Source organism: Dipodomys merriami, unplaced genomic scaffold (genome assembly GCF_024711535.1).
Source record: "Dipodomys merriami isolate MVZ:Mamm:240054 unplaced genomic scaffold, mDipMer1.0.p SCAF_26, whole genome shotgun sequence".
Classification (NCBI taxonomy): Eukaryota; Metazoa; Chordata; class Mammalia; order Rodentia; family Heteromyidae; genus Dipodomys; species Dipodomys merriami.
The window spans coordinates 13,765,896-13,791,059 of NW_027204048.1; the positions used below are offsets into that span (position 1 = coordinate 13,765,896).

General features: G+C 43.7%; 1 protein-coding gene across 18 annotated transcripts in view; it reads right to left on the bottom strand.

Moving 5' to 3' along the window:
• Window positions 1-645: 645 nt before the first annotated feature.
• Window positions 646-25,164, bottom strand: part of Trpm3 (transient receptor potential cation channel subfamily M member 3) — a 517,403-nt gene continuing 492,884 nt past the window's right edge. For 16 of the 18 annotated variants that reach the window (XM_070035730.1, XM_070035729.1, XM_070035727.1 and 13 more), the window contains 4 exons: window positions 18,053-18,203; window positions 17,741-17,940; window positions 13,405-13,537; window positions 646-9,178 (listed from right to left, as the gene is read on the bottom strand). In XM_070035730.1, coding sequence (XP_069891831.1) covers window positions 7,723-9,178; window positions 13,405-13,537; window positions 17,741-17,940; window positions 18,053-18,203 — 1,940 coding nt within the window. In that variant the 3' untranslated portion in view covers window positions 646-7,722. The remainder of the gene's footprint in view (window positions 9,179-13,404; window positions 13,538-17,740; window positions 17,941-18,052; window positions 18,204-25,164) is intronic. The other 2 variants (XM_070035735.1, XM_070035731.1) reach the window with 2 other exon arrangements.

Below are 25,164 nucleotides of genomic sequence, written 5' to 3' on the forward strand. Positions count from 1 at the left end.
GTAAGAAGTGGTAGGGACTGTGAAATGTTTGGGGAATGTATCTTCCTTCCAAAGGAAAACCACACTTCAGATGATTAAATCTTCCGATATTTCAAGAGATGTCATAAGTTTACAATTGATGTAAGAAATCAATTACTTTTTAAATATTTGAAAGGATGAACACATTGTTCTAGGCCACCATGCCCATTTTCTGCTAATTAGATTTGATTCATAGGCAAATAGTTGGTAATGTCTGATTGACCAAAAATCAATACTTTTTTTCCCCCTTATGTCAGTTGTGGGGCTTAAACTCAGGGCCTGGGTGCTGTCTCTGACTCTCTTTGTGCTCAAGGCATTCTACACTCGAGCCACAGTACCAATTCCGGTTTTTGAAGGGTTAATTGGAGATAAGAGTCTTATGGGGACTTTTCTGCCCAGGCTGGCTTCAAACCCTGATCTTCAGATCTCAGCCTCCTGAGTAACTAAGATTACAGGTGTGAGCCACCGGTGCCCAGCTAAAATAAATAATTTTATGGGGCCCTACGCAATCATTTCTAGGAAGTTCCAAAATTCTTAACAGGGTGGACATCTTAGGATGGTGAAGATCATATGAAGACAAATAAGTGCACAAGGCCAAGTCATATTTTAAACTACTGAGATTTTTTTATTGCAAAACATTGGTTACAGAAATTTCAGAAAAAAAATTTCCCATGGTATCTACCAACTTCTGCTTCAAATTATATATCTAAACAAACAAGCTCAAAGTGCATTGTGATTCCAGTAATAGACTTTTAAAAAAGGACACTTCCTCTAAGAAATATATATATACACATATATGTATATACATATATATTCATAGTGTCAAGAGATATGCAAACTGCTGTCTATCCATATGCAAAGAAAGAAAAGATCTATATATAGTTAGCACACCCAAATTCAAAATTATATTTATAGGAATTCATTAAAAAATGGTAGCTGAGATATTTCCCCTCATTATAAACTATGGTTAGACAAACAAGAGAGTTTATGTGTTATCTTATGAAATGGCTATGAGTATAGTATACTGCTTGGGCTGTTTTATATAACAGTAGCAGCAATATAAACTCAGGTCAGATGGTTTGGTGACAAGAAGTAGGTAAGTCTTCATACAATGCTACCGTACCTTCCTCTGAGTCTCACAACAATCCTATGTTTGGGTCCAGAATGAGGTGGCTAACAAGTATATACATGCATGTATCATTCAGCAGAACCAGAGTAATCCCAAATGGGTGAAGTCCTTTTCCCAGCTCTTAGTTCTCAGTGTATTTGATTTCACACATCAAATGTTCACTGTCAGAATCCAGACACTCATCTGTTGCTCTGAAGTGGAGGCTCTAAACGATTGTCTATGGGAATTCTACCAGCAGATGTACATTTGCAGCTAGCACAGGGTTTGAAGACCTGGATTTGAAGGTCTTTGTAGCGGGATGCATATTTTCTCATGCCCTCCGCATCCTGCTTCTGTTGTCTTCCACCAGGCCCATTCCCATCATGGTGTCCTAAATCAGGTCCCTAGATTGAGATTGCATAGACTGGGTCTGATGTGTGCGAAGCTGGTGGAGAGGTGAGGGACTCTTGTGCAATTCAGCTAGGCAAAGGATTAGATGAGCCAGCAGCAAACGCCAGCCAAGTCGGAAGCATGGAGTGGAGTTAGAAGAAAGCTAAGTTAAAGTGAAGGCTCAGCCTGGGTTACAGTCTGAATGTGTGGCTTTTTATTCCCCCGAGTATTTGCTATTTCCTCTAAGTTGTCTGGGTCCATGGGTATTGAGGTAATGGAAGTGAGGGTCTGTAGATCTCACAAAAAAAGGAGCTTGTGTTGGACCAGGAAAAGAAGTGAAGGGGATGAAGAAGGCTACGTCCCTCAGGCCTGAGGAAGCTGAACTCCCCTCGACATTTGATAGTCCTGAGCAAGGTGTCTCTCCTAAAGAAGGCTAGGGTCATGGCTGGCAAATGCTCCACATAAAACCTATAGACTCTAGAAAGATGCATGTCTTTTTCACATTCCAGCACCCAAACACTGTGCAAAAATATGCGCTGGGCTGCATGCTCTGGGTGGCCATTTATTCTAGAATGTTAAGAAAAAAAAATATTAACCTCAGTGGTTTTGTTTATTGGCATGCGGATCATGGGGCCACATAAGCCTGCTCTTGGACAACATATAGAAATTGTCGCACTGTGTTATTACTAGTGCTAAGTGCAAGGAAATCATCAGAGCAAAAGCAACACCAATATCCTCTGAAATAAATTTCATGTTAGCAAGGAAACAATCCTGTTTCATTGAAACCAGAACCAGTATCTTCTTGGATTGAGTTCAATCTGACACAGAATGGCAATTTGTCAAAGGAAAAGAAAGCTTAGGTCAAAGCAGGCTGAAGAAAAAAGTTACCCCCATTTGTTTGGGTCATTTACAAGGCTCGAAAGGCACTAGCTGCTTCTTTCCAGATGTTGAATGGCTTCTAAGAATGGGGTGGGTAATTTTAAAGAAAACGTTCTTCGGAGACATCGGGTACTCCATCAGATACCCAATCATTACCTCCCCTCTCTAGGCCAGGCTTACCAACAAGGTAAGAAAGCTATAAGATGGGGAGAGAGATTACATGGTGTATTTCGAGGCCACTCACTTCTGGTGGTCTGCCCCATCTCAAAGAGACTGTTCATTTGCATCTGAGGTTTAGCAACTTTGCACCCAGCAGCCCCAAAGAATCATAAATGTGTCTTTCTTGTATCACAGAGGCCCTAACACCTAGGTCTTGGGAATTCAAAGTCCCACTGGCTTGCTCTGCCTGAGTCCCGAAGCTATGCAGCTTGTGTATGGATGCTATATTTCACACTATTTGTTCAGAGCTTTAAAAAAAGATGGGAAAAAATCCCCTTGGTTATCTGTTTTTAATTTTTAAAAACGGAACATTATCTCCAGTGTAAGAAGCTCAACAATTTGAATGAGTTCCTTACCGGTTTAAACATCACAGCAGGCAATAGCAAAAAGTTAAGTGCTTCAGAAAAGTCAGAAAAGAAATGCAGAAGGCAGTTCATGCAATTTTGTGAACACAAAATTAAGACTGGGTTTGGAGAGAGACCACTTCATTTCAGTCACATTGTTATTGGTAAAGGATAGTGAATTATATAATGCAATATCTAGGCCAAGTATATAACCACCTACACACTAGCATCACTTTATCAAGAAACAGCAGAGTGTTACTGAATGAACATATTTATAAGATACTGTACACTGCTTCCACATTGGGGCAGCAGTTGTAAACAAACAGCTAATTCAACTGGAGTTTAAAAATGTGACTTTTAAGTTCGTCTGTCATACAGTCTTTGGCATAACATGCCAGTTCATCTTTCACACAACCACAATGTGCCTATCAGAGCTGGCAGGACTTTGAAAGGACATACAGAGGCTCACAGAAATATTTTACAGTGGTCTGAAGAAATGGTCAAAAAACAGAAAGCCAATCAGGAACAAAAATGCCCCCTTCACGAGGATGCTAAATAACATGGAATTGAGAACATAATGAATTCTTGCAACATGTGCTTCTTTATTGAATGTTACAGATTTAGAAATGATTATAAAGCCATCCTGTAACGTTCATTAATACGATCACATGCTACAACTATTGCTGGGTTAAACACAAGGTTACATATATGTTTACATGTGTTCTATAATACAGCATTGCCCAACATACTGTATAGTATAGTCTACAGATATAGCATGATGGATGACTGGATAATAGTTATTATCTTTAAGGAAATCAAACAGCCCAAACATTCAAGGTGACTAGATTGAACGGCCTCTGAAAGAGGAAAACAAGTACTATCCAGTTATCTACCATAATATCTATAGGAACCATGTTTTAGAATACATTTGCAACATTCAGAAGAAACACATTTTGTGTTTTTAAGAATACATTTCTCCCACTGCATTATTCTTACATATATATAGACATATATATGTAAAAGGGGAGGGGCTTTCAAAGTGCTGAACAATAGCCTGATCCTATAAGCATAGATTAAAAAATTCCAGTCCATAAAGTGCTGTTGATACACAGTTTGGCTTGCAGAAGTACACAAATTAGCCATGACAATTGTACTCTAGCATTACAGCTCTCCATCCAAAGCCGTCAAGAGGGGGTTGGGGTGTCTCTAACTATAAAGTCTATGGGTTAATCAGGAAACTGCTATGGTCGTTCTCCTAACACATCCTTAATTTCCTTTTTCTTTTTTGACTCAAAGGAACAAGCAACTTGGAACAAATCATTACATATATTAGTATATAAAAATTGGCACCTCCGAAAGCAGATGATTAGACTGAAGCTCTTACTTCTCGAGCTCTATATTTATGGTCCTCGATAGCTTGCTGCTCTAAACTGCTTAATTCACAGAGGCGGGTCATGAACGTCCCCTCGATTGGGGAACCTCGAGGAACACAGGAGCTCAGCATGAGCTGACTGTACAAGGCCACAGAATCAATGTCACGATGGTGTGCAGAGAACCCAGAAATGGCAGGGGAGGGGAGATGGGGTTGAAAAAGAACATCCACACATGTGCACAGGGAAGAGATGGCTTGTGAGAGTCACACAGTTTGTGTCTAATGTCATTTTAATTTGGCTTGTGTATTTCACACACGGCATCCAATGTGTGATCATTTAATTGTCATGCACAATCACTGAGCCAGGTAGCCACAAGATCAGTTTCCTAGGTGGGGTTCTTTTCTCTTCCTTTCCCTCCTTTGCAGTCTGTTCCAACACGTCCCTAGAGCTGCTTGATGTCCTGCTCTATGGCTAAAGAATAATGGTTTCTAGCTCCTTCTTGGGTTCCTCTATAGACACTCTTAGGAAGCCTTTGGCTTTGAGTTGACCTCCCTACTTACAATTCATCCAAACTTTAGGACCAAAGGGCATTGGACTAACCACATCTAGACTAAAGAACAAAAATAGCCTGACCTTGGTTCAAATCTGGTGCTGAGACGTGGCCTTCCTGAGAATCACAGAGAAATGGTCTGATGATGTAAGGTACCTGCTACAACCATACTGATTACGGCTGAAGATGATTCCCTTATTGTCAATCAATATGGAATGAGAGGATCACGAACCCTTTACAGTTATACTACAATGTCATGTATATGTGCAGAGTTTTCATCAGATCCTCACACGGACTCATGCCTCAAGGAAGTTGAAAGATGATTTATTCTCAGATTGATCATGTGTCTATCGAGAGGAGAATCATCAATGTGGGGTCAGTAAAGTGGAGCTATTTCTTGAGCAATTGTAAATGAAGGGCTTGGGTGTTACTAACTCATGTAAATACCAAGGAGCAAAGAAGGAATCTTTACATGATCTTATCATTCTTCCTATATTGAAAAGGTTGTTCCTTAAAAAATAATTTAAAAGCTAGAGGTTTTTCAATCCATTTTATTGATTTTTACAAAATGAGACATTACTTGGCGTCTACAACTACAACTAAAGAGCCAGGTAGTACCTTAGACTGGAAACATGAAATCATTTTTCTTAAAGAAGTCTTTTATTCCTTTAAAAATTTCAATGACCCAAAAATGAGAACCTAAAGAGTTTGTGATCAAGATTCCCCCCCCCCCCCTTTCACTTTTTTCTCTTCTACTTTTTCTTTTTCCCTTTTTTGCTGGTCCTGGGGTTTGAACTCAGGGCCTTGGCACTGTCCTTGGGTGTCTTTATTCTCAAGGCTAGCACTCTACCACTTGAGCCACAGTGCCACTTCTGGCTTCTTCTAAGTAGTTCATTGGAGATAAGAGTCTCATGGACTTTTCTGCCTGGGCTGGCTTCGAACCACGATCCTCAGATCTCAGCCTCCTGAGTAGCTAGGATTATAGGCATGAACCACCAGCTCCTGGCTAAGATGTGTTTATTCTAATTTAAATCTATAATGCTAACTGGTTTAGAATGGCATGTGTATTTCGATTGTAAGTGGGTAATAGTTTTGTGTAGGAAGAACCAGCATACCATGGGTGTCATTACACTTGAGTTCCTTCAGACAAAAAGGGGCCAGACACAGGCGGGTGGTGAAATCATTTAAGCAACTCATTTGGTAGAAGGAGAAGTTAAGGTGACAGATTAAAAAAAATCGTAATTGCAATAGTTGGTCTAATAGATATAATCAACTTTTTCAGTGGATATTAAAAATACCTCCAGGTGGTAAAAAAGTCCAAGCCTCTTAAGAAAGCTCTCTATGTCTGTTTATATACTACATATAAACATGTGTCTCTGTGTAAATGTACATGAATGTAAGCAGCATATACTATAGAACTCTTTATATGCTTTATTTGCTTTCTATTTTGATCTAGTGTATCTCTTTTTTAATAGCTCTGTACATAAGAAAAAATATTCATGGTATGCCTGCCACGGATGGCTTTGGGTTGATACCAAACTCCAAGTCATTTCTAAGGTTATTTATGGTTTTGAAACTTCCTTAAAAAGTGCTTTGGAACATTTCCATAGAAAAGATACCAGCCCTTGAAAAACTCCAATTTAAATTTATGCTGCGCTCAGCTTAGATGGCAAAACTCTAGGTATGAAAATATCCACACTCAACCATGTGTCATATACAAAATGACATGTGACGAGCAATTGGCAGTTACTCATTGAAGGTGCTGAGGACACGGTGGAATCATGCAAATGGTGAAGGTCAGAGAGCAGCATCACACACATAATGAATGGTGAGAATATGACACTATCTCACATGGCAGTTTTAGGTTCATTTTACCCACTTAGCATTTTAAGTTCAATATTATCTATGCATGAGGGAATTCACTGTGGACGGGTGAGATAGAAAATAAATTTAAAAATATAAAATTATTTAATTACATTCATCCTGAGCTTGCTTGACTCTACTGGAGTTGTCTAGAATAAATCACATGACTTTGTTTTTTCACATCAACACTTCATTCATTTTGATTGCAAGACCAAAAAAAAAAAAAAAAAAAAGGCATTTCTGTTCCCTTATTTTTTTCACAAAAAAAAAAAAGAAAAAGATCAAACAGTTGTGGCACCAGAAGTGAATAGAGGAGAGACAGGTGAACTTTGACTGTTACCTTGTTTTTTTCTTTATAATGACCAATTACAGAAGTGTTGGCCTGAGAAGCATGTGAGGCGTTAGGTAGAACTGCTTTGCTGCCGGTTTATACTGAATAAAAAGGATGCTCTTCATCAGTCACCAGTGATGGAGCCAATGCGAAAAGAAAACAGAATTGAAGTTTAGAATATCTCATTTTGTATGCTGGCTATTTTATTTTATTTTGCAATTCAGCCCTGTATTCTCAACTCTTGATAATGAGTAAAAGAAAAAAAAAATCATCATAATCATAAGATGCCTCCTGGCATGGTGAGTGTTTGAACCCCCTGGAGCTCATGGTTTTTCTGTAGTAACTGGCAATACACCTTCACCTCTACCTTTGCTACTCCCCTATCTTCCCCTCCCTACCCAACAGGTGTGAACATGCTTTAACTCCCCTTGTGTTTGGCACTGGGTCTGAGGCCCAGAAGTCACCTTGGTGGGAACATCTCCCCAATGCATTGCTTTGTTTTGTTCAGTTAAGAATAAAGTGAAATGATTCAAGCAGGATGGGTGGGTGGGTGGGGGTGAAGGTCTTGGGGGGGGGCGAGAGGTGACATTTGGGGAAGAATTTTCGGGCTAGCTTCTTGAGCCTCCTGCAACACACAGTAAGAAGATTTAGTTGTGCTTGCTTTCGAAGCTGTGGAAAGCTGATGTTCTGGACAGTCTCTTCATGGACAGGCTGTCCCCTCGGATCTCGGGCTTTGAGGACTTACTCCTCTGGAAGGGATTTCGTAGGCTTGCTGTGTTCCGTTGCCTGTCGAGCTTGTCACTGATGGAGAAGCTCTTCCTGGTGTGTGCATATGGCGCGCTTGGCTCCTCTGCTGAGTAGCTGTTGGCTCGCTCTATCTTGGGAACTGTGATGTTGTTGGCCAGGGTTCTGTCGGAAATGTCACCCTCCTGGGAGGCCACAGCCAGGGCAGCCCTTCGGCCTCGAGCCTCCTGCTCTTCACTGTCAGAGCTAGGGTGACTCAGTTCTGCTTCTCGCTCGGGATGACAGCATGTTAAGTCCTCCACTTTGTCTCCCAGACCTCCTCCGGAGAAGGTGGCCCTGTCGGCGATCGCTTGCGGGGCATGGACGCACCGGGTGTCGATACAGTCCGTAATGCTTGTGTATTCTGCTGTCTTCATGGGCACCCCAAAGCTGGCATAATAACTCCTTGAAGGGGAAAACATAAAGCTGTGAGACTTCACCATGGGGGCCTCTTCTAGAAGAAAGGGCGTGGTGGCCAAGTAGCGGCTACTCTTGGAGCGCTCAATGGTGGGACCTGTTGGGGGCTCCGAGTCCCAGGGGTTTTGGCATTCTGGAAGGTGGGTGTAATCTGAAGAGAAAGATCTAGTGTCTATGGAGGTGATGTCTTCGAAATCGATGCTCCGGCTCGGTGGTCTGTCTGTGGGTGCCAGGGTGGCATAAGCACTGCTTGAAGGGGCTGTGGAAGGTGCTGGAACGGAAAAGCTCGGCTCACCCAGCCCGAGGATGTTCATGGAACTGTCCAGAGGGTCTGTGTCACAGTGGAGCTCGTCCATGGCAGACACGTAGATGTCTATGCACGACGATGGTCTTCTGGAATCTGGAACAATGGCCAAGGTGTTTGCAGGGGCTGTAGGAGTTTTAGATTCTTTTGCTACTGAATGGGAACTAGTGGCCCGATGTAGGCTCAGGGACCTTTCTTTAAAGATACTTTCCAACTTGTCTAGACCACCTTTGTCTTTCATATTGACTGAATAGAAAGAATGGCTTCGCATACGGGGCATTAAAGTTGGAGAAGTTGGGGATATGGTCTCCTCACCTGCAGGGTCTATACTTTCTTGGAGCTTGAAGGTGTTTCCCTCCTGGCTGTTGAAGCTGCTCTGGCGGACGATGTAGGCCGCATCGGTGCAGTCTGAGGAGGTCCTCGAGCGGATTTTGTTGGACTCCGCTCGCTCCAGACCCGTCAGGCGCTCCAGGGCTGTGGCCATACGCCCGATGAGGTCCTCAAGCTGCGCCAGCCGGATGTCCACGGTCTGGAGCGAAGCCTTCATGGAGTGTTCGCGCTCGTTGACTTCCTCCAGCCGCATGGACATGTTCTCCACCCTGTGTGAGGGGGAAACGAGAGTCACTCAAGTTGGCCTCTATAAGAGCAGAGCGCATCTAAGGTGTGCTCAGACCTCTGGGAGCTCTGTGTTTCGAGAGCCATCCTAGATCTGTTGGCCAAGGAAAAAGTGAGGGGCGTGGGCAGACAGAGGGGATGGGGAAGAGAGATCTGTGTGTGTGTGTGTGTGTGTGTGTGTGTGTGCAAGAAATGACTTCTGAGATGACCAGACCTAGTGATTTTATTTTTATTTTGAGAAAGAGGTAAGTTGCCTTGCTCAGGCTGGTCTTCAACTCTCTGACTCAAGTGATGCTCTTGACCCAGCCTCCAGAGTTGCCTGAATTACAGGCGTATGACCGTATCTGACTGACTTGAGTGGTTTTTAATCTCTCTGGTGATAGCATAGCCTAGACACTGGGTCAGTGCCAGAAGAGTACCAAAAAAACCAAAAAAGACCAGTTTTGTTCCTTTTTTAGTTCTTTCTGGAAGCCAGTGTAGACAAGGTTAATATTCTACAGAGATGAAGGTGTTTCTCTAGTACACATGTGTGTCTGTGATCTCCTTTCCACAGCCTCTTTCCCCACACCCCGCCTGCCTCAAGCGTAGGATCCAGGATCATAGGGAAAACTAGCAGGTAAGACTTGGACATGAGACACATTAGATGATGCAAGACAGGGTGTGGTTTGAGGGGTTCAACAGGAAAAAGTCTGCAGGGACAGCTAGGAGGAGTCTGATAGGAGCGCTAAGAGTATAGTAGCATGGTTTGAGGGAATGGGAAGAGGAGAAAAGCCTAATATAATCTATTCATTTTTGTTGCCACTGTTTTGAGTTTAGAATTTAGTATTTATGTATTGTTTTGTGCTCAGCTTGGCTTCTAACTCACTATGCATGGTCTAGGTTGGCCTTGATCCTGAGTCCTTCTGCTTCAGCTTCCTGGGTGCTGGAATTACAAGTGGGCAACATAATTACCAGCCTGAGGAACTCATCCAGGATAACACTTAACATTCCTATGGCTTAGAGGTGGAGTGGAATGCAAATCTTGCCAAAAGCAATCATGATTGGTGTTTTCCATTTGGGTATATTTAACTAGCACCTAACTGTCATTTAGGTCATGGATTTAACTTGTAGGAACTATAAAGAATAATAGGTCAGGAGTCAACATGATGTTTGTTCAGTAAGGGACTGCTTCCCTTAATCTTTCAAACATTTTCTTGAAAAGTTCAGTGTAAATAGTTATGCATGCTAGCTGTAAATAGGCCTGAGGAGTCACCAAGTGCTTTGATGGTGGCCACTCAGAACTGATTTTTACCAAATGACTTAGGAGATACAGTGGATCAATTAGGATGCCTAAAGAGATAGAAACTTATCGTGACTATGGGAATAAAAAAAAAGCATTATGCAAAATAAAGACTTTCAGTGGGAAGAACACTTTATTTAGCTTTCTTCTCTCATCTTTCCACACTTGGAGTGACTCACTTCAGAATAACTCAAGACGTGATCATATTAGGGCTCTGGAAAGATGGAGATGATATGTGCTGGCAAGCTGGGAGAAACTTTTAGCGTTCCTGATGTCAAATCTCTGTTTTAAGGTTGTCTAACGTACAGGGAGTGATGCAGTATTCTATATTCTATATGGATTTGTACATGGGTAAATTCAATCTATGGCTCTATCCAGAGTTTTGCGTATTATGTACACACTGACACATGTCCCTTTCTCCGTCCCTTAGTATTCTTCGCCCTTCCTTCCCTACCCTTTTCGAGAATGCACAGGATAAATTATGCCACTTGCCATACCGCTCAGGAAGGACATGTGAAATGGGCTTTATATCTCCCTCATCTCTGAGTTGGTATGCCCCATGCTATTTCTGCTTTATTGGTTGCAATTTCGGTAGTAAAAGATTATTTGGGGGCTGGGAAGGTGGCTTAGTGATAGAGCGCTTGCCTTGCATGCCTGAGGCCCTGGGTTCGATTCCTCAGCACCACAAAAACAAAAAGAAAAACGCCAGAAGTGGCACTGTGGTTCAAGGGGTAGAGCACTAGCCTTGAGCTGAAGAGCTGAGGGACAGCTCCCAGGCCCAGAGTTCAGGCCCCACGACCGGACCACCCCCCCCCCAAAAAAAGATTATTTGGGGGGATATAAATGTAAAACACCCAACAATGACCAAAGTAAAAAAAAGCAAACTAACCAAAAACCAAAACAAACCAAAACAAACAGGCAGAGGCCACCAAAATAGCATGAGGCCTGGGCTTAGGTGTTTGGGTTGGTAGTGAGGTCATGCAGATTAAGTCCCATTATTCTGGAGGGTGAGGATAATTCCCAGGATACAGAGAAGGGTGGGGAGCGTGCACTCTGTCATAGGCTGTAGGAATCACCCTGGCTCACCTCAAGCACTCTGTTTGAGCACGCGGTTCTGAAACCACCCAGAGTGGAACACGGCCTCAGAGACAAAGTGGTCTGGAAGGATTTACAGACATGGAGCGAGGCCCCGGTGCGGGTATCACAGGTCTTTCTTGGCTTTCTCTGAAGGAACTGCTGACATGGTTGCAATATATCTACACGTGCTGGTGTCTGCCCCTCTTCACTGCAGTTTCTTAGAGTCAGAGCCTTCCTGGTGGCTTAACACTCCTTCCTACCGTTCTTTACTCCCAAAGAGCACTTCAAAGGCCCATAAGACATATGTTTGTGGAAATATATCTGAGCAATGGTAATGGGTCCATGTGGCACAATTTACTGGGAACCACCTGGCTATATGTCTATTAATAAACAAGCCTCAGAACGAGAGAGACATTTTCAGATTTGCAGCTCCTTCTTTTGTTTGCCAGAAAATTACTCCACCTCCTATCATCATAAAACGCTCTATTTTGTGGTGACAGATGTGTGTAAATCTGTGCATGGCTGTCAACTGTATTAATATTGGCTTGGTATCTATGGATCCATATGGAAATATATCTACTTACCTGGACTTCATTCTTTAATGAAATAAAGAGCTAGGGACCAAAAAGTATATACTACCATTTATGTGATTTCTGAAGAGTTTGTAGAGACTATCTGAAGTAGATAAGCAAACAAAATGGTATCTCATGAAAACTAGAGATGACTGTTTCCATTCTTAAAAGCCTGAGTCATATTGGCTCTAGTAATCAAGCGGTTATATTTTTCTACACTATTTTTAAATTGCTTCTGGCATATTTATGTTGTAAATGATTAAAATGCAAAGCTATACCAATGCTTTGTGACTCTTGAGTATTCTTTCAAACAGCAGTCCCCAAGTGCTGGGTTTCAAATGCAGTAGCCTGGAATAAAGTTTTTATTAGTCTACAGAAAACATGAAAAGTGGGCTGGGAATGTGGCTTAGTGGTAGAGTGCTTGCCTAACATGCATGAAGCCCTGGGTTTGATTCCTCAGTACCACATACACAGAAAAAGCAGAAGTGGTACTGTGACTCAAATGGTAGAGCGCTAGCCTTGAGCAAAAGGAAGCTCAGAGACAGTGCTCAGGCCCTGAGTTCAAGCCCCAGGACTGGCAAAAAAAAAAAAAAAAAAGAAAAAGAAAAAGACAAACATGAAAAGTGAGAAAAAAAATGTAAGAGCATTTGGCTATCACAGGCTTATTACATTAAAAGGGCTCTCCCTCCCTTCCCACCCCCTCCTCAAGTTAGGAGATTTTTCTTAAAGCCCTACTGACTCTTAGAACTATTTGGTCAATATAACCACTGAGTAGAAAAATTTGCTTGTATTTCTTTGTTTTTACATTGTTCAGGAAGAGGGAAAAACAAAATAAATTTTTTTTGGGGGAAACCCCAAACCCTTGATGATTATTCTCATGGATTTCTAAGACGTTTGCTGCTGAGAAGATGCTCAGTGCTCTCAACGAAGCCCAAACCTATTGGCGAACCCCGAGACAGGCTTGGCCTCTCACTTTGTGACTGAGGCAGATCCTCTTTCAAGTCTAAAGTCAACCCTGTTTTCAATTTGCCAACCCCTTCCATCAAGGAGAGCAACTGCTACAGCCTTCTGGAGAAGTTTTGGGGAATTTCTGATCTTTAGATATGCTGGCTAATAAGTCTGTCCTCTCAGAAGATCCATAATCTCTTGGACAATAAAAAAAAATTAGCCTAAAGGTGTCCTTTTCCGGCGGGGGGGGGGGGGCGGGGAGTGTGGGGACTGTAACTGGTAACGATGGTTGCAGAAAACCATATCTGTGAGAGGCATGTGCCATAGAACAAACCTTTCTGATGTCACTCGAATCCTCTCATCGTTGGATGAGTTAAAGCGATCATCCTTTTCTCTGAAATATTCTTCTATACACTGTTCTTCAAAATCGTGTACTTTTTTGAGTTCATCGTCGGTGATGAAGAGTTCTGTGGGGGGGGGGAAAGGTGAATTATGAGGCTGGAGGTGATTGCAACTCACCTGTGACATTCATAATGAAGCTAAGCAAAGGGCCTTGGAGTCTTGATTAAGTCTCAAATAGATCTAATACTCAATGAGGCAATTCCTCTCACAGTTTCCTTTCTTTCAAGTTCAGCTCAGTACAAAGCATATCACGGGAGCTGGTTAGAATCACACATCAGAGAAGAAAAGCTTTAGCGAAAGAACATGCCTTAAAGGCTCAAACAGGCTAGCAGGTGTGGTGCACAGACCTTGTTGATTGACAGACAATCCTTTTGCAGTATGGAAGCAGCAAAGCCCACTTTGGGACAAGAAACAAAAGGGGAAGAGAGTTTTGCCTTCCTGATAAAATGGAGATTGTGGTTGCTTCTCTCTGTTTTTGTTAAACCTTCTTTTCTTTTACCCTCTCTAGTCCAGGCTGGCCTTTGATCTGCTCAATCTTCTTGCTTCAGCCTCCCAACTGCTGGGATTACAGGCTTGTGCAACCACATCCAGCTCACCTGCCCTTCTATTCCCGATCTTAACAAAATTATTATTAAATAGGTATACAAAGAGGTTACGATTCCATAAGTCAAATCTTTTCCCTATCTTGAACATAAATGTGATGACTGGACATGTAATGATTATTTTTGTGGCTATAAAAGAAGATAGCACAATAGAAATAGCTGAATCTAAAATTAGAACTCTGGATCTCTGGCTGCAACAGCCTATTGTTGATTTCTGGCCTATATATCATCTCCGTGATTTTTGTTATGTAAGGAAAAGGAAGCCTTATTTCTTTGCTGTTGTTATTCTGGTTTTCTGTTAAGTGAAAGTAAATGTATTCACTCTGGATACAGCGGTACCAGGATCCCAGTGGAAATGTGAGCCTTTTACCTGGTTTATAAATTGGGATTAAGTTAGGAGAGTGGCTTCGGATAAACCATGAATCAGTAAGTTCTTTCCTGCGCTCCTGAGATGGTGTGGGGATTGTCTCAAATGTCTGGAGCTCTGAATTTTAGCCCCTTGCTAGCTCTTTTGTTTTCTGAGATTGCTTTCACTAGTTCTGTGGTATCATGGTATCAGTATCTTAACTTGCTGGAAGCATGGTATAGATACAACTCTGAAAGCGGATGAGGGTAAAGAAAATGCCAGAAGTTGCCAGAAGTCAAATCACTTTTTTCAAATATGGCAGGTTCTTGAAGTGAGGAAAATCCTTATCAGTAGAGCATGCCTGACACTGAGTCAGGAAGTTACATAAAGCCTTTGGCTTCAGGGAGAGGAATAAAAGAGGAGATAGAGGGGGGAGAGCGGGGAGGGGAAGAAGGAAAGAAAGAAGAGAGAGGAGAGGGGAGAGAGCAGAGAGAAAGGAGAGAGAAGGAGAGGAGAGAGAGAAGAGAGAGAAGACAGAGGAGAAGAGGAGAAGAGAAGACAGACAGAGGTGAAAGGAGAGAGGAGAGAGACAGGAGAGGGGAGAGAGGAGAGAATAAAGAGAGGAAAGAAGAAAGGGAGGAGAGAGGGGAGAGAGGAGAGAAGAAAGGGAGGAGAGAGGGGAGAGAAGAAAAAGGAGAGAGAGGAGAGAGGAAATGAGAGAATGTACAGACCCCTTCCCCCCCCAAAGACCAAAGAGAACAATCTCCTTTCTGCCCTTGATCTAGTAGAGCAGCAGAGATCCAAAACAGTATGCTGAAGCCTTTATCTGATGGCATCTTAAGCAAATGCTCCATTTTACTTCTTTGGTTATATGTAAAGTTCTTTAAAAAATATTTTAGTGGGTGCCAACGGTGCATGCCTATAATCCTAGGTACTTAGAGGAAGCTGAAATCCAAGTATGGTGTTTTAAGGCCAACCTGGAGTAGAAAAGCCCATGAGACTCTTATCTTGAATTAATTACCAAAAAGCCAGAAGTAGAGCTGTAGCTCAAGTGGTAGAGCACCAGTAGACACTGAGTTAGAGCCTGAGTATTGACATTAAAATCTATCTATCTATCTATCTATCTATCTATCTATCTATCTATCTATCTATCTATCTATCTATCTATCTATCTATCTACAAATTTAAAAGACCCATCAATGTGTCACATTTTACAATGCAATTTTAATCTTACACTTCAAAGGACTTGTTTACTGAGGCTCTGCCAGGACTTGGCAATGTCCTGGGATGTTTTAATTAGTAGGACAAGTTGAACCGATCGTCCTTTTCTCTGAAGTACTCCTTCATGCACAAGTCCCAGATGGTGACAAGCTCCCTTTTCTCTGATGTATAAATACCAATTCAAAGCCCCCCCTCCTCCTTGTGCTTCACCAGTTCCCGCCCAGTCACAGATCGGAAAATCTTTCTCTGGGAAATCTGACACTTGGCCCCTCCTTGCCATGTGTCTGGAGACCTGGAAATACTTTTAATGCGACGTGGGTGATAGTAAGAAGTACACTATGTCCCATTCCCACCTGTGAAGTGGGCCCTGAACGCTCCTTCTTCCTAAGCTGTCTGAATAAGCAAGCTTCATTGTAAATGGTTCTGGCCCCTGAGTTAACAATTCAGCATGATGTCATTCATTACAGAGCTCTCTTTCTGCTTCCGTTGGATAGTCTGGGTTCTACCTCTGCTGGCCGAGAAGTCAGGGCTTAACGCATAGGCCACAGGAAATCCCGCCCCCACCCATCTCCCTCCAGCTTTCCGTGTGCCTAATTTTGTATTTCAGATTACCATCTGAAATTTTGGAATTTTGAGTGCTTTCCGACTCTGATGTGAATGTGTAGAGAGAGATTGGCCATGGCCATTCAGGGAGATCGCTGGGAACTTCAGGCTCAGAGAAACAATTGATTAAGGGGCTTTGGTTTTATGCCTTAGATATCTTGGCATCCCATAGGGGGAAGTAGACTCCTGGGCTACAAATCCAGGCTCTTGTTCATAGACTTAATGTAGGAGGCGACTCAACACATTCGGATAACCACAGTAGCTTGTCAGTGTAGGGCTGGATCCCCAGTGGTTCCTAATGAGCGTTGGTGCCTAAGAAGTGTTTAGAAATCTGCAGGAGCAACTGGTGCTTAGTGTGTGGAGGTGGATATGGCACATCTCCTGCCATGAGTGGAACCGTCTCACACGGTGAGGGGCCCGTTCTACCCCAATGGCTTTGAAACTTCCTCTTAGAAATACTGAGCTAGAAGGTGGGTGGGGAGAAAGTCTTCAGTTTTCTCCTCTGAAAAATAGTAAAGCAAGACTGGTTTCTTTATGAGTACAAAAACAATCACAGCCCCTGAGGCTGAGGAAAATGTTTTAAGACTTGAGAGAAACGATCACAATGGACATGGAAAAATCAGACAATCACTGAAACTCCACTCATGCCGCAGTGCCTAAAGATGACCCGCAGTGGGCTGTGTCAACATGATTGATGGATTTGGGTGATGGGATCTCTGAAAGGGAAGAAGCTTAGGAACTGGAAAAGTGTAAAAAAAAATCCTCTGGTGATTTTTTTTTTAATTTTTTTTTTGTGCTGGAACTGGGGCTTGAACTCAAGGCCTGGACACTATCCCTCAGCTTTTGTGCTCTATGCTGGTACTCTACCACATGAGCCCTAGCTCCACTTTCTTGTTTTCTTTTCCTTTCTTTTCTTTTCTTTTTTTTTTTTTTTGGTCCGGTCGTGGGGCCTGAACTCTGGGCCTGGGCGCTGTCCCTCAGCTCTTCAGCTCAAGGCTAGCGCTCTACCACTTGAGCCACAGCGCCACTTCCGGCTTTTTTCTTATGTGGTGCTGAGGAATCGAACCCAGGGCCTCAGGCATGCAAGGCAAGCGCTCTACCACTGAGCCACCTTCCCAGCCCCTTCCTTTTCTTTTGGTGATTAATTGAAGAGTCTCATATACTTTCCTGTTCTGGCTGGCTGTGAACCTCGATCCTTAGATCTCAGCCTCCTGATTCGCTAGGATGACAGGCATGAGCCACTGGTGCCCGGCTGGTGACTGCTCTTTATGTCACCAGGAAGGATGTGAGGCTAATAATGCTCAGCTTCTTTCAGCAACTGGCTTCCTTCCAGCCCCTGTCCCACGCCCCATGTCCCCTCTAGGTTGTCAGAGCCTGTGTGAAGTCTGCAGAAAGCAAGGGTGGCGGTGGACCCGTGATTCCGCAAGCTTGCCTACAGGAAAGCGCTGATTTCTGACTGTAAGGGGAGGGGGAGAGGGGTGTCACTTGCAGCTTACTTAGGCCATAGTCCCTTTCATCTGGGTCACTCTCGTGTTTCCTCCATCGGCAGCACAGGTGCTGGAATATCATGGTCATGTGACTGAAGATGATCAGCGGTGGAGGCAGGACCGGCCTCTCGTGGAAGGTCATGATGAGCTGATACCGCTGAAATTTCCACACTTGGTTGGATATCGACTTCACCTCAAAAAATGTGTTGCTGAAATAAGCCAGAGAGAGGTAAGTGACTACATGCACTCCTGTCCGAAGCATGGGTTCCCTCCACTGGACTCCCCCAACTGCCCGCATCCCTGGAAGCAGGCGAGGCTCACTTAAAGACAGCGATAAGGAGGTTGACCAGTAGGATGTTAGCCACTAAGAGGTAGCAGGCCATGATGGCTGGCACGATCCATGCCCCTGTCTTGCAGGGCGGCAGCTGGATGATCTTGCCGTCTTCTCGGGTCTCATTCTGTCCGCAGGGAGCTGGAGGAAGCAATACAGGGCAGGAATGAGAATCGTGGCTACTTGACTAACAAACAACAAGACTGGTTCGAATGAGGGCTTGGGATGGAAGAAAAATGCAGCCATCTCCAATTTGAAAACAAAAACAAAAACAAAAACAACCAAACAGCAGCAGCAACAACAACAAACACCAAATTCCAAAATGCCAAGGTGACAAATGAGAGCTTGGTGAATTGTACAGAGAGCCCCCACTCCAGAGGGGAGGCAGGTTGACCTGTGTCCTCAACCTGTCATCTGGCTGGAAGTGGTGGCTGCAGCTATCTGCTTTGTCCCCTTAAAAATGGCAAGGGGCATTTGATGTCCCGAGAACACTTGCTGAGAGCCGTCTTGGGCTCCCCCAGATGAGGTTCCTTTCGAAAATGTGCTATGACAGCACAGGCAGGCTATGGATCGATCGGGAATTAACACCAGGGCACATGCTAATGGCTGTGAGAAGCGGCTGAAGGGTTTGAGGCTAACGATTTGCTGTCTGACTGTGGGAGGAACAGGCAGGGGCAGTAGTGCTTGTCACTCAGTACTCTTGCTCCTGATGGAGCAGATTTCATCAGGAAGGAAGGGGAGGGATGGGCGATAGGTCCAGGAACCACAGAACTCACAGCTACCTGCTTTGTTTCTAGCATCCTTTACGGTTGCCCCCTCCCCCCCCAAAGGTGCTTTTTTCAGGGTACAGGGAACAAAACCTAAAGGCAGTGACTACAGGGGCAAATTGGGGGTGGGGATGTGGAGGTGAAGAGGAAGGTGCTATATGGGACTGGGTGAGTGTAAGTACTGTTCGAATGAGGCCTTTGTGGAGTTTCCAGGTAAATGCAGGACCCCTCCCTCTGCAAGGGTGGGGGGGAGGACTTTGGTAAAGCTGTCTACTCCTACATAGTGTGGTTCCTGAGGGGGATGGTGCCCTCAGGTGCTGGAGTAGGTGTGATGACCCTTACGCTCCAGCTGTCTTACAAGCTGGCCTTCCAATAGAGCTTTTTGGTATCTGTGAAAAAGACTTAGGCCGAGGGCAGTGGCAGGAGGGCCGAGGGCTCTGTAGTGGCCACAGGATGCTGAGTTTGCAAAGGGACTCAGAATCCTGGCAAAAGAGATGGACTGCATTCGATAGCATTCTGATTGCTGGGCTGTTCTCTATGCAGGGACCCTCCATCCTAGCTGCCCAGGGGTCCCTTGGAAGCTTACAAACAAAGCCTGTGCAGCTCTGTCTCTAATAGTTAGAAGCAGAATCCCCCCGAGAGGCCCCCGGGTACTGGCGTTTCTTTTGAAACTTCCCAGCTAATTCCCAAGCTGAGCCCACTGAGCAGGAAAAGGTACACAGTTCTCGACATCTTATGAAGATCCCAATATAGCTGCTCAGTCTATGAGGGTTTTAACCACATCAAGGCCACAAGACCTTGTTTTGCTGGCCAGCACAACATGGCCAAAATGATTCCTTTGGTTCTGCATGCAAGAAGATCAGACGTGGGAATGAGGTGTTCACAAGGAGCTGGGGTCTTTTGTTATTGGCACTTGGGCTTACTAATTACCCAGGAAGACTCTGTAAGAGAATCTTGTCATTTCTTCCCTTGGAAGGAAAAATCTAGTGACTGGCTGCACTGGCTAGAATAAAGTCCAGACTCTGAAGGTGACTGGATCACGGCCATTCTTTTACCACTTTGCATCTTTCCTTCTGGGTGCAACTTGGGCTGCGTTTCTTGCAAATCTCAAATGAAATGTCACATTGCCTATTATTCATTGATTAGGAGCCAAGTGTTTCTGTGGCTGCCCCTGGACAGCTTGGTCCCGCTCCTGTGCTTCCCCTGGGTAATTCCCATTCATTTCTTAGTGTCCAACTTGCTTCTGAAGCCCACCTTGACCCACTTTCTACCTCTTCCAGCCAAGGCAGAGCAGGCCATTTCCTCCTGAACCCTGCACATCTGCTCATGTTGCACTCCTGTTGGCATTCTATGAACCTGTATCTTAGAAGAGATTCCCAGAGGGAATTCCTCCTAGGATTTTCCATCTTTCGGATACACAGAGTGTATCCATATATACCCGTACACGATTAATAAGTGAATAAAAGAATCCATTCAACAGATACACTTCTCACACTCCACGGGTTCATTGATGAGCTTCCCTGTTCTGGGGGATTGCTGACTCTCTCCCTGGGCCTTTACAGAAGCCCTATCCTTGGCTTAGCCAGCAGGTTTGACTGCATCTGAGGATCTCTGGTGTGTACTTGCCCACAAGCCTTGTGAAGCTTGTGTTCAGTGAGTTCCTGCTGCACCCCTTTCCTCTGGCCCCAGTCACCTGCTGAGATGGTTGCTACTGTGTTCTGCCTTTTCCTCTCCTCCTGCTCAGATCTCTATGGGGAAGTGAATGCCTGGGGTCCTTCACCAGGCTCACACAGTGTTGACAAATGCAATCCTGGGCTCCGCTGCTTAAATCCATTGTGAGAGAGGTGAAGCCAGCTTGGGGGATGCAGAACTCACCTGTGCTGCTCTTTCTGACCCCATGTTTTGTAAGAATCCATAAAGACTCTTTCTACCTCCCAGTGGGAAGGGGAGTCGGGGAGAAAAGCAGGTACAGTTTCCACGGTTTTGAAACCACATTGTGGACATAGCTAATTCTCTTGGGTTCTTCTCTTGGATTCCTCAGCTAGTTAAAATTTAGATGAGCCTAATGTCTTTATGTGACATTTCATTTGATGTGATTGGCTCTGGGGATGTCCTGTTGATTGTTATTCTAGTTTCCACTTTATCTTTCAGTAAGTAGCATTCATTTAGTGACTACAACCTGCATCTACAATCAGGACTTGGGTTAAAACTCTAAGCCTACCATCATCACGTGACTTGATGTTAGCTTACTCCACAACCCTCATCTTCCTCACCTATGAAGTCATAGTACATCCCCTAGGGGGTAGGGAATGTTCAGATGATTCCAGGGCGTAAGACATCCAAAGCCCAAGGCTCCCTATCTAGCCTGGACCACTCAATCCATGTAAGCTTACATGATCATTAGTACTGTTATTTTTGTAATTAGTGGACTTCGGTCTTTTCAGGTTGTTCTGCTTCTCTATTTTGCAATAACTACTTCTAACACTTACTCTCTACACACATGTATTGGACACCATATAATAGGTCCCAAGCACATGGAAAATCGAGGATGCAATTCTTGTTAAGGAGCTCTCAGTTCTGTAGAGGATACAGAGAAGGAACGGAGCGCTGCATTACTACACGGTGGTCTGAGTTCTTGTGGGCGACTACCACACAATTCTGGTAGTAGAGACAGCCTGAAGAATATTATCTAGATTCTATAGCAAGAAATGCAGCATAAGCGAATTAGATGATCTTTGTGACAGTGATAATGATAATAATGATGGATTATGCAGAGACGGTGCTCATTTGTAATGTCAGCAAAGAAACCATGGATATCATATGCAGCAGTTAAATTGTTGAATAGTGTCCTGTAATGGCTCCTAATGATGTCCTAGTTGTAGATATTTGTCTGCATTCAGAAGTGCCATGATTCAAACTGACTACCACTGATGAAATCGAACTGGATGTCTCCCAGCCCTGATGTGCAGTAGATTTCAGCATGAAGGATCAGTTATCTGGATTGATCAGACATATGGTGCCAACTAGTTACCAAGACCTGCTCAGGCAGATGCATCTGAGACAGCATGTCCTTTCCTACTTTTGGGATTTGTCACTTGAGGGATTTTTCTCCTAGTCTTCCTGAAAAAGTCAATGCAGTCACCACTAACTTTATCAACTCCTTCTTGGCTGGTGTCCATCAGTGCAGTCACGTATGACTTTCTTTTCTTTCTTTCTTTCTTTCTTTCTTTCTTTCTTTCTTTCTTTCTTTCTTTCTTTCTTTCTTTCTTTCTTTCTTCCTTCCTTCCTTCCTTCCTTCCTTTCTTTCTTTCCTTTCTTCCTTCCTTTCTTCCCTCCCTTCCTCCTTCCCTCCCACCCTCCCTCCCTTGCTCCCTTCCTTCCTTCTTTCCTTCCTTCCTTCCTTCCTTCCTTCCTTCCTTCCTTCCTTCCTTCCTTCCTTTCGTTCTTTCTTTTCTTCTTTCTTCCTTTCTTTCTTCCCTCCTCCTCCTTCTCTTCTCCCTCTTCCTCCTCTCCCTCCTCCCTTTTCCTCCTCCTTTTTCTCCTCCTCTTTCTTTCTTCTTTCTTCTGGTAAGGTCTCACTATGTAGCCCAGGCTGACCTTGAACTTGAGACCCTCTGTCTCAGATTTCTGAGTAGTGGGATTACAAGTTGCACAGCCACATCTTTCTTGAAGCTCAATTTTCATCTAGTTGGGGTCTTGGACTCAGAAACTCACAACACAGACTAGATCTATTACAAGTTCGGGAGGGTACATATAAGAATAGAGAATGCCTCAACTCTGGACAAGTACCTATATACAGCCATCTTCCTCCTAAGTGAAGACAGCTTGCTTTAGAAAGAGAACCTGTGTCAGCTAAGTCAAGGATCCTTAGGGTAGGGTAGAGGCACAAGAGGGAAGGAGATCTCTGTGTGGTTATAGCCAGATTTGAAGGACGGAGCCTTTGGAGACTGGAATTCCCCGTGGTGGTGTATTTATGTGGGTCACTTTGACACATCCCAGGGAGGGAGCTGGGAGTGCCATCGCTGCTAATTGTGCATTCCGAGGTAGAAATAAACAATTGGCTCTGGAGCACACTGACAGGCTATGCAATCTGGCCAAGAGTATGTGGATGATGGAACCAAGCCCTCCTTTTCTGCACACTTTGTGGAAGATTGGGAACATAGCCTTCTAGTGGCTGGAATTTTCTTTAGAAATTATTGTGACTAAAGAGGCTGTGTGTGTGTGTGTGTGTGTGTGTGTGTGTGTGTGTGAGAGAGAGAGAGAGAGAGAGAGAGAGAGAGAGAGAGAGAGAGAGAGAGAGAGAGAGAGAGGGAGAGAGAGAGAGTGAGAGTAAGAGAGAGAGAGTGAGAGTAAGAGAGAGAGAGAGAGAGAGAGAGAGAGAGAGAGAGAGAGAGAGAGAGAGAGAGAGAGAGAGAGAGAGAGAGAGAGAGATCTCAAATGTTAGGGCTTTCTTAGCAGCACAAGATCCTGGGTTCAATCCCAGCATTGCAAACAAAATCAAACACAAAAAAGGAAAGCAAAATGACTCCCAATACCCCCAATACCCTAACTTAAAACAAGGGTCAGCAGCATCCTCACTAGCCCACAGACTCCCAAGGGGTAGGATTTTGTCTCTGTTGCTCACAAATACTAAAACGCTCTAGAACACTGTGACACTGTGTGTTGCATAGGAGATTTAAAAAATAGCTGCTAAATGGCCGCAGGCAGAATATCACACACTGCACATACCTAGTCTGCAATGCCAGACAGCTCTGTAAGTTGTACCTGCTGCACTTCTTTAGGCCAGTGTCTGTTTCCCTATTTACCCTAAGATCTTTATCAAGTACCACTTCAACCTACCAGTATGGGATGGCTTTTGTGACAGCAAAAACTGACAGAAGGAAAAATAGTTGTGGATTTTTTTGTCATTGCCAAAGTGAAAGCAACACGCTTATGTAAGTCCAGAGAAAATCTCCCTTAGAGTGTGGTTGTGTAAAACCTCCACAACAAACCAGCTACAATACCCCCATCCTGTATCCATGGAAGAGATTGCTAGTTAATTCTTTGTTTCCCTTTGATGCAAGATGTAACCGTGGAATCCTTCCCTAGAAACAAACAGCAATCAAACCTTCTGAAAGTACAAACCAACCAAGCAATCACAATTGATTCGAGACAAGGACTGTTTCTCAGCCTATTTAAAAGAGGAATGTGAGACGTGTGTGTGTGTGTGTGTGTGTGTGTATGTGTGTGTGTGTGTGTGTGTGTGTGTGTGTGTGTGTGTGTGTGTGAGATCATCTGTCCCTATTCAGGCTCCCTCTCAAGTCTAAAGCGCCTGATGAATGCCTGACCTCTATCATCTCAGAGTTGCTCAGAAAACAAATAGGGTCAGAATCTGACAATTGGCTTATCCTAAATGCTGATATTTCTAATAAGGAGGTGCAGTGGGCTTTTCATACACCCATCCTAAGCCAAACCCATTGCCTATTTAGAAAGGGAACTTTAAAAACATAGGTCCCATGTTTTCCCTTATTTGCAATAACTAGTATATGTCTGGGACAAGTAGAAAAGGTCAAAAGCTATGTACATATGACCAGATAAGATGATGTTAAGTGAAATGAACCCCAAGATAGAGAGACAAGTGTTTTTTTTTCTTTCTTGCTATTGTTGCTAATGTATTTATAATGTACCATGTAATTTTTTTTGTTGCTTTGTATGTTCCTTCCCCATGGTATAACCCCTGTTGTTACTGTATTTGATGTTGGTCTAATTTGGGGAGGGGAAGGGAAAAACAAAATGCTTAAATAGGGATACAGGTTGACCCATTGTAACAATGAGATGTACAAGACAGTAGGTTGAAAAATGAACTTTACAATTTAGGTGGGGGGGGGATGTAGTTGTGGAGATGGGAGGGAAGCGATGGTAGGGGAAAAACAAAGGAGGAGGCAACAATGCTTGGTAAGAAATGTACTCATTACTTTGCTCATGTAACTGTAAACCCTCTGAAGAGTATTTTCACAATAAAAACTTAATAAAAATGTATGCATCCTCAGAATGTGTGAATCCTACTTCTTCTTGTATTTAGTATCTTCAAACATGAAAGATGGTGGAGATTTGGGAGCAATCATCAGTGGAAACTGCACCACGTACCATCCTCCACGCTAGGCACTTTACATTTCCATTGGATTTAGGCTACCCATAGTCTCAGTGAGATATGCATTGACTTCGTTTTACAACAGACGAAACACGTGCTCAGGGGTGCAGTAGCTTACCCAAATCACCTGGCCAACAAGAGATAATGCCAAAATTTACCCTAAACTACTGAGTTCCTTTTTTTGTGTGTGTGTCAGTAGAATTTG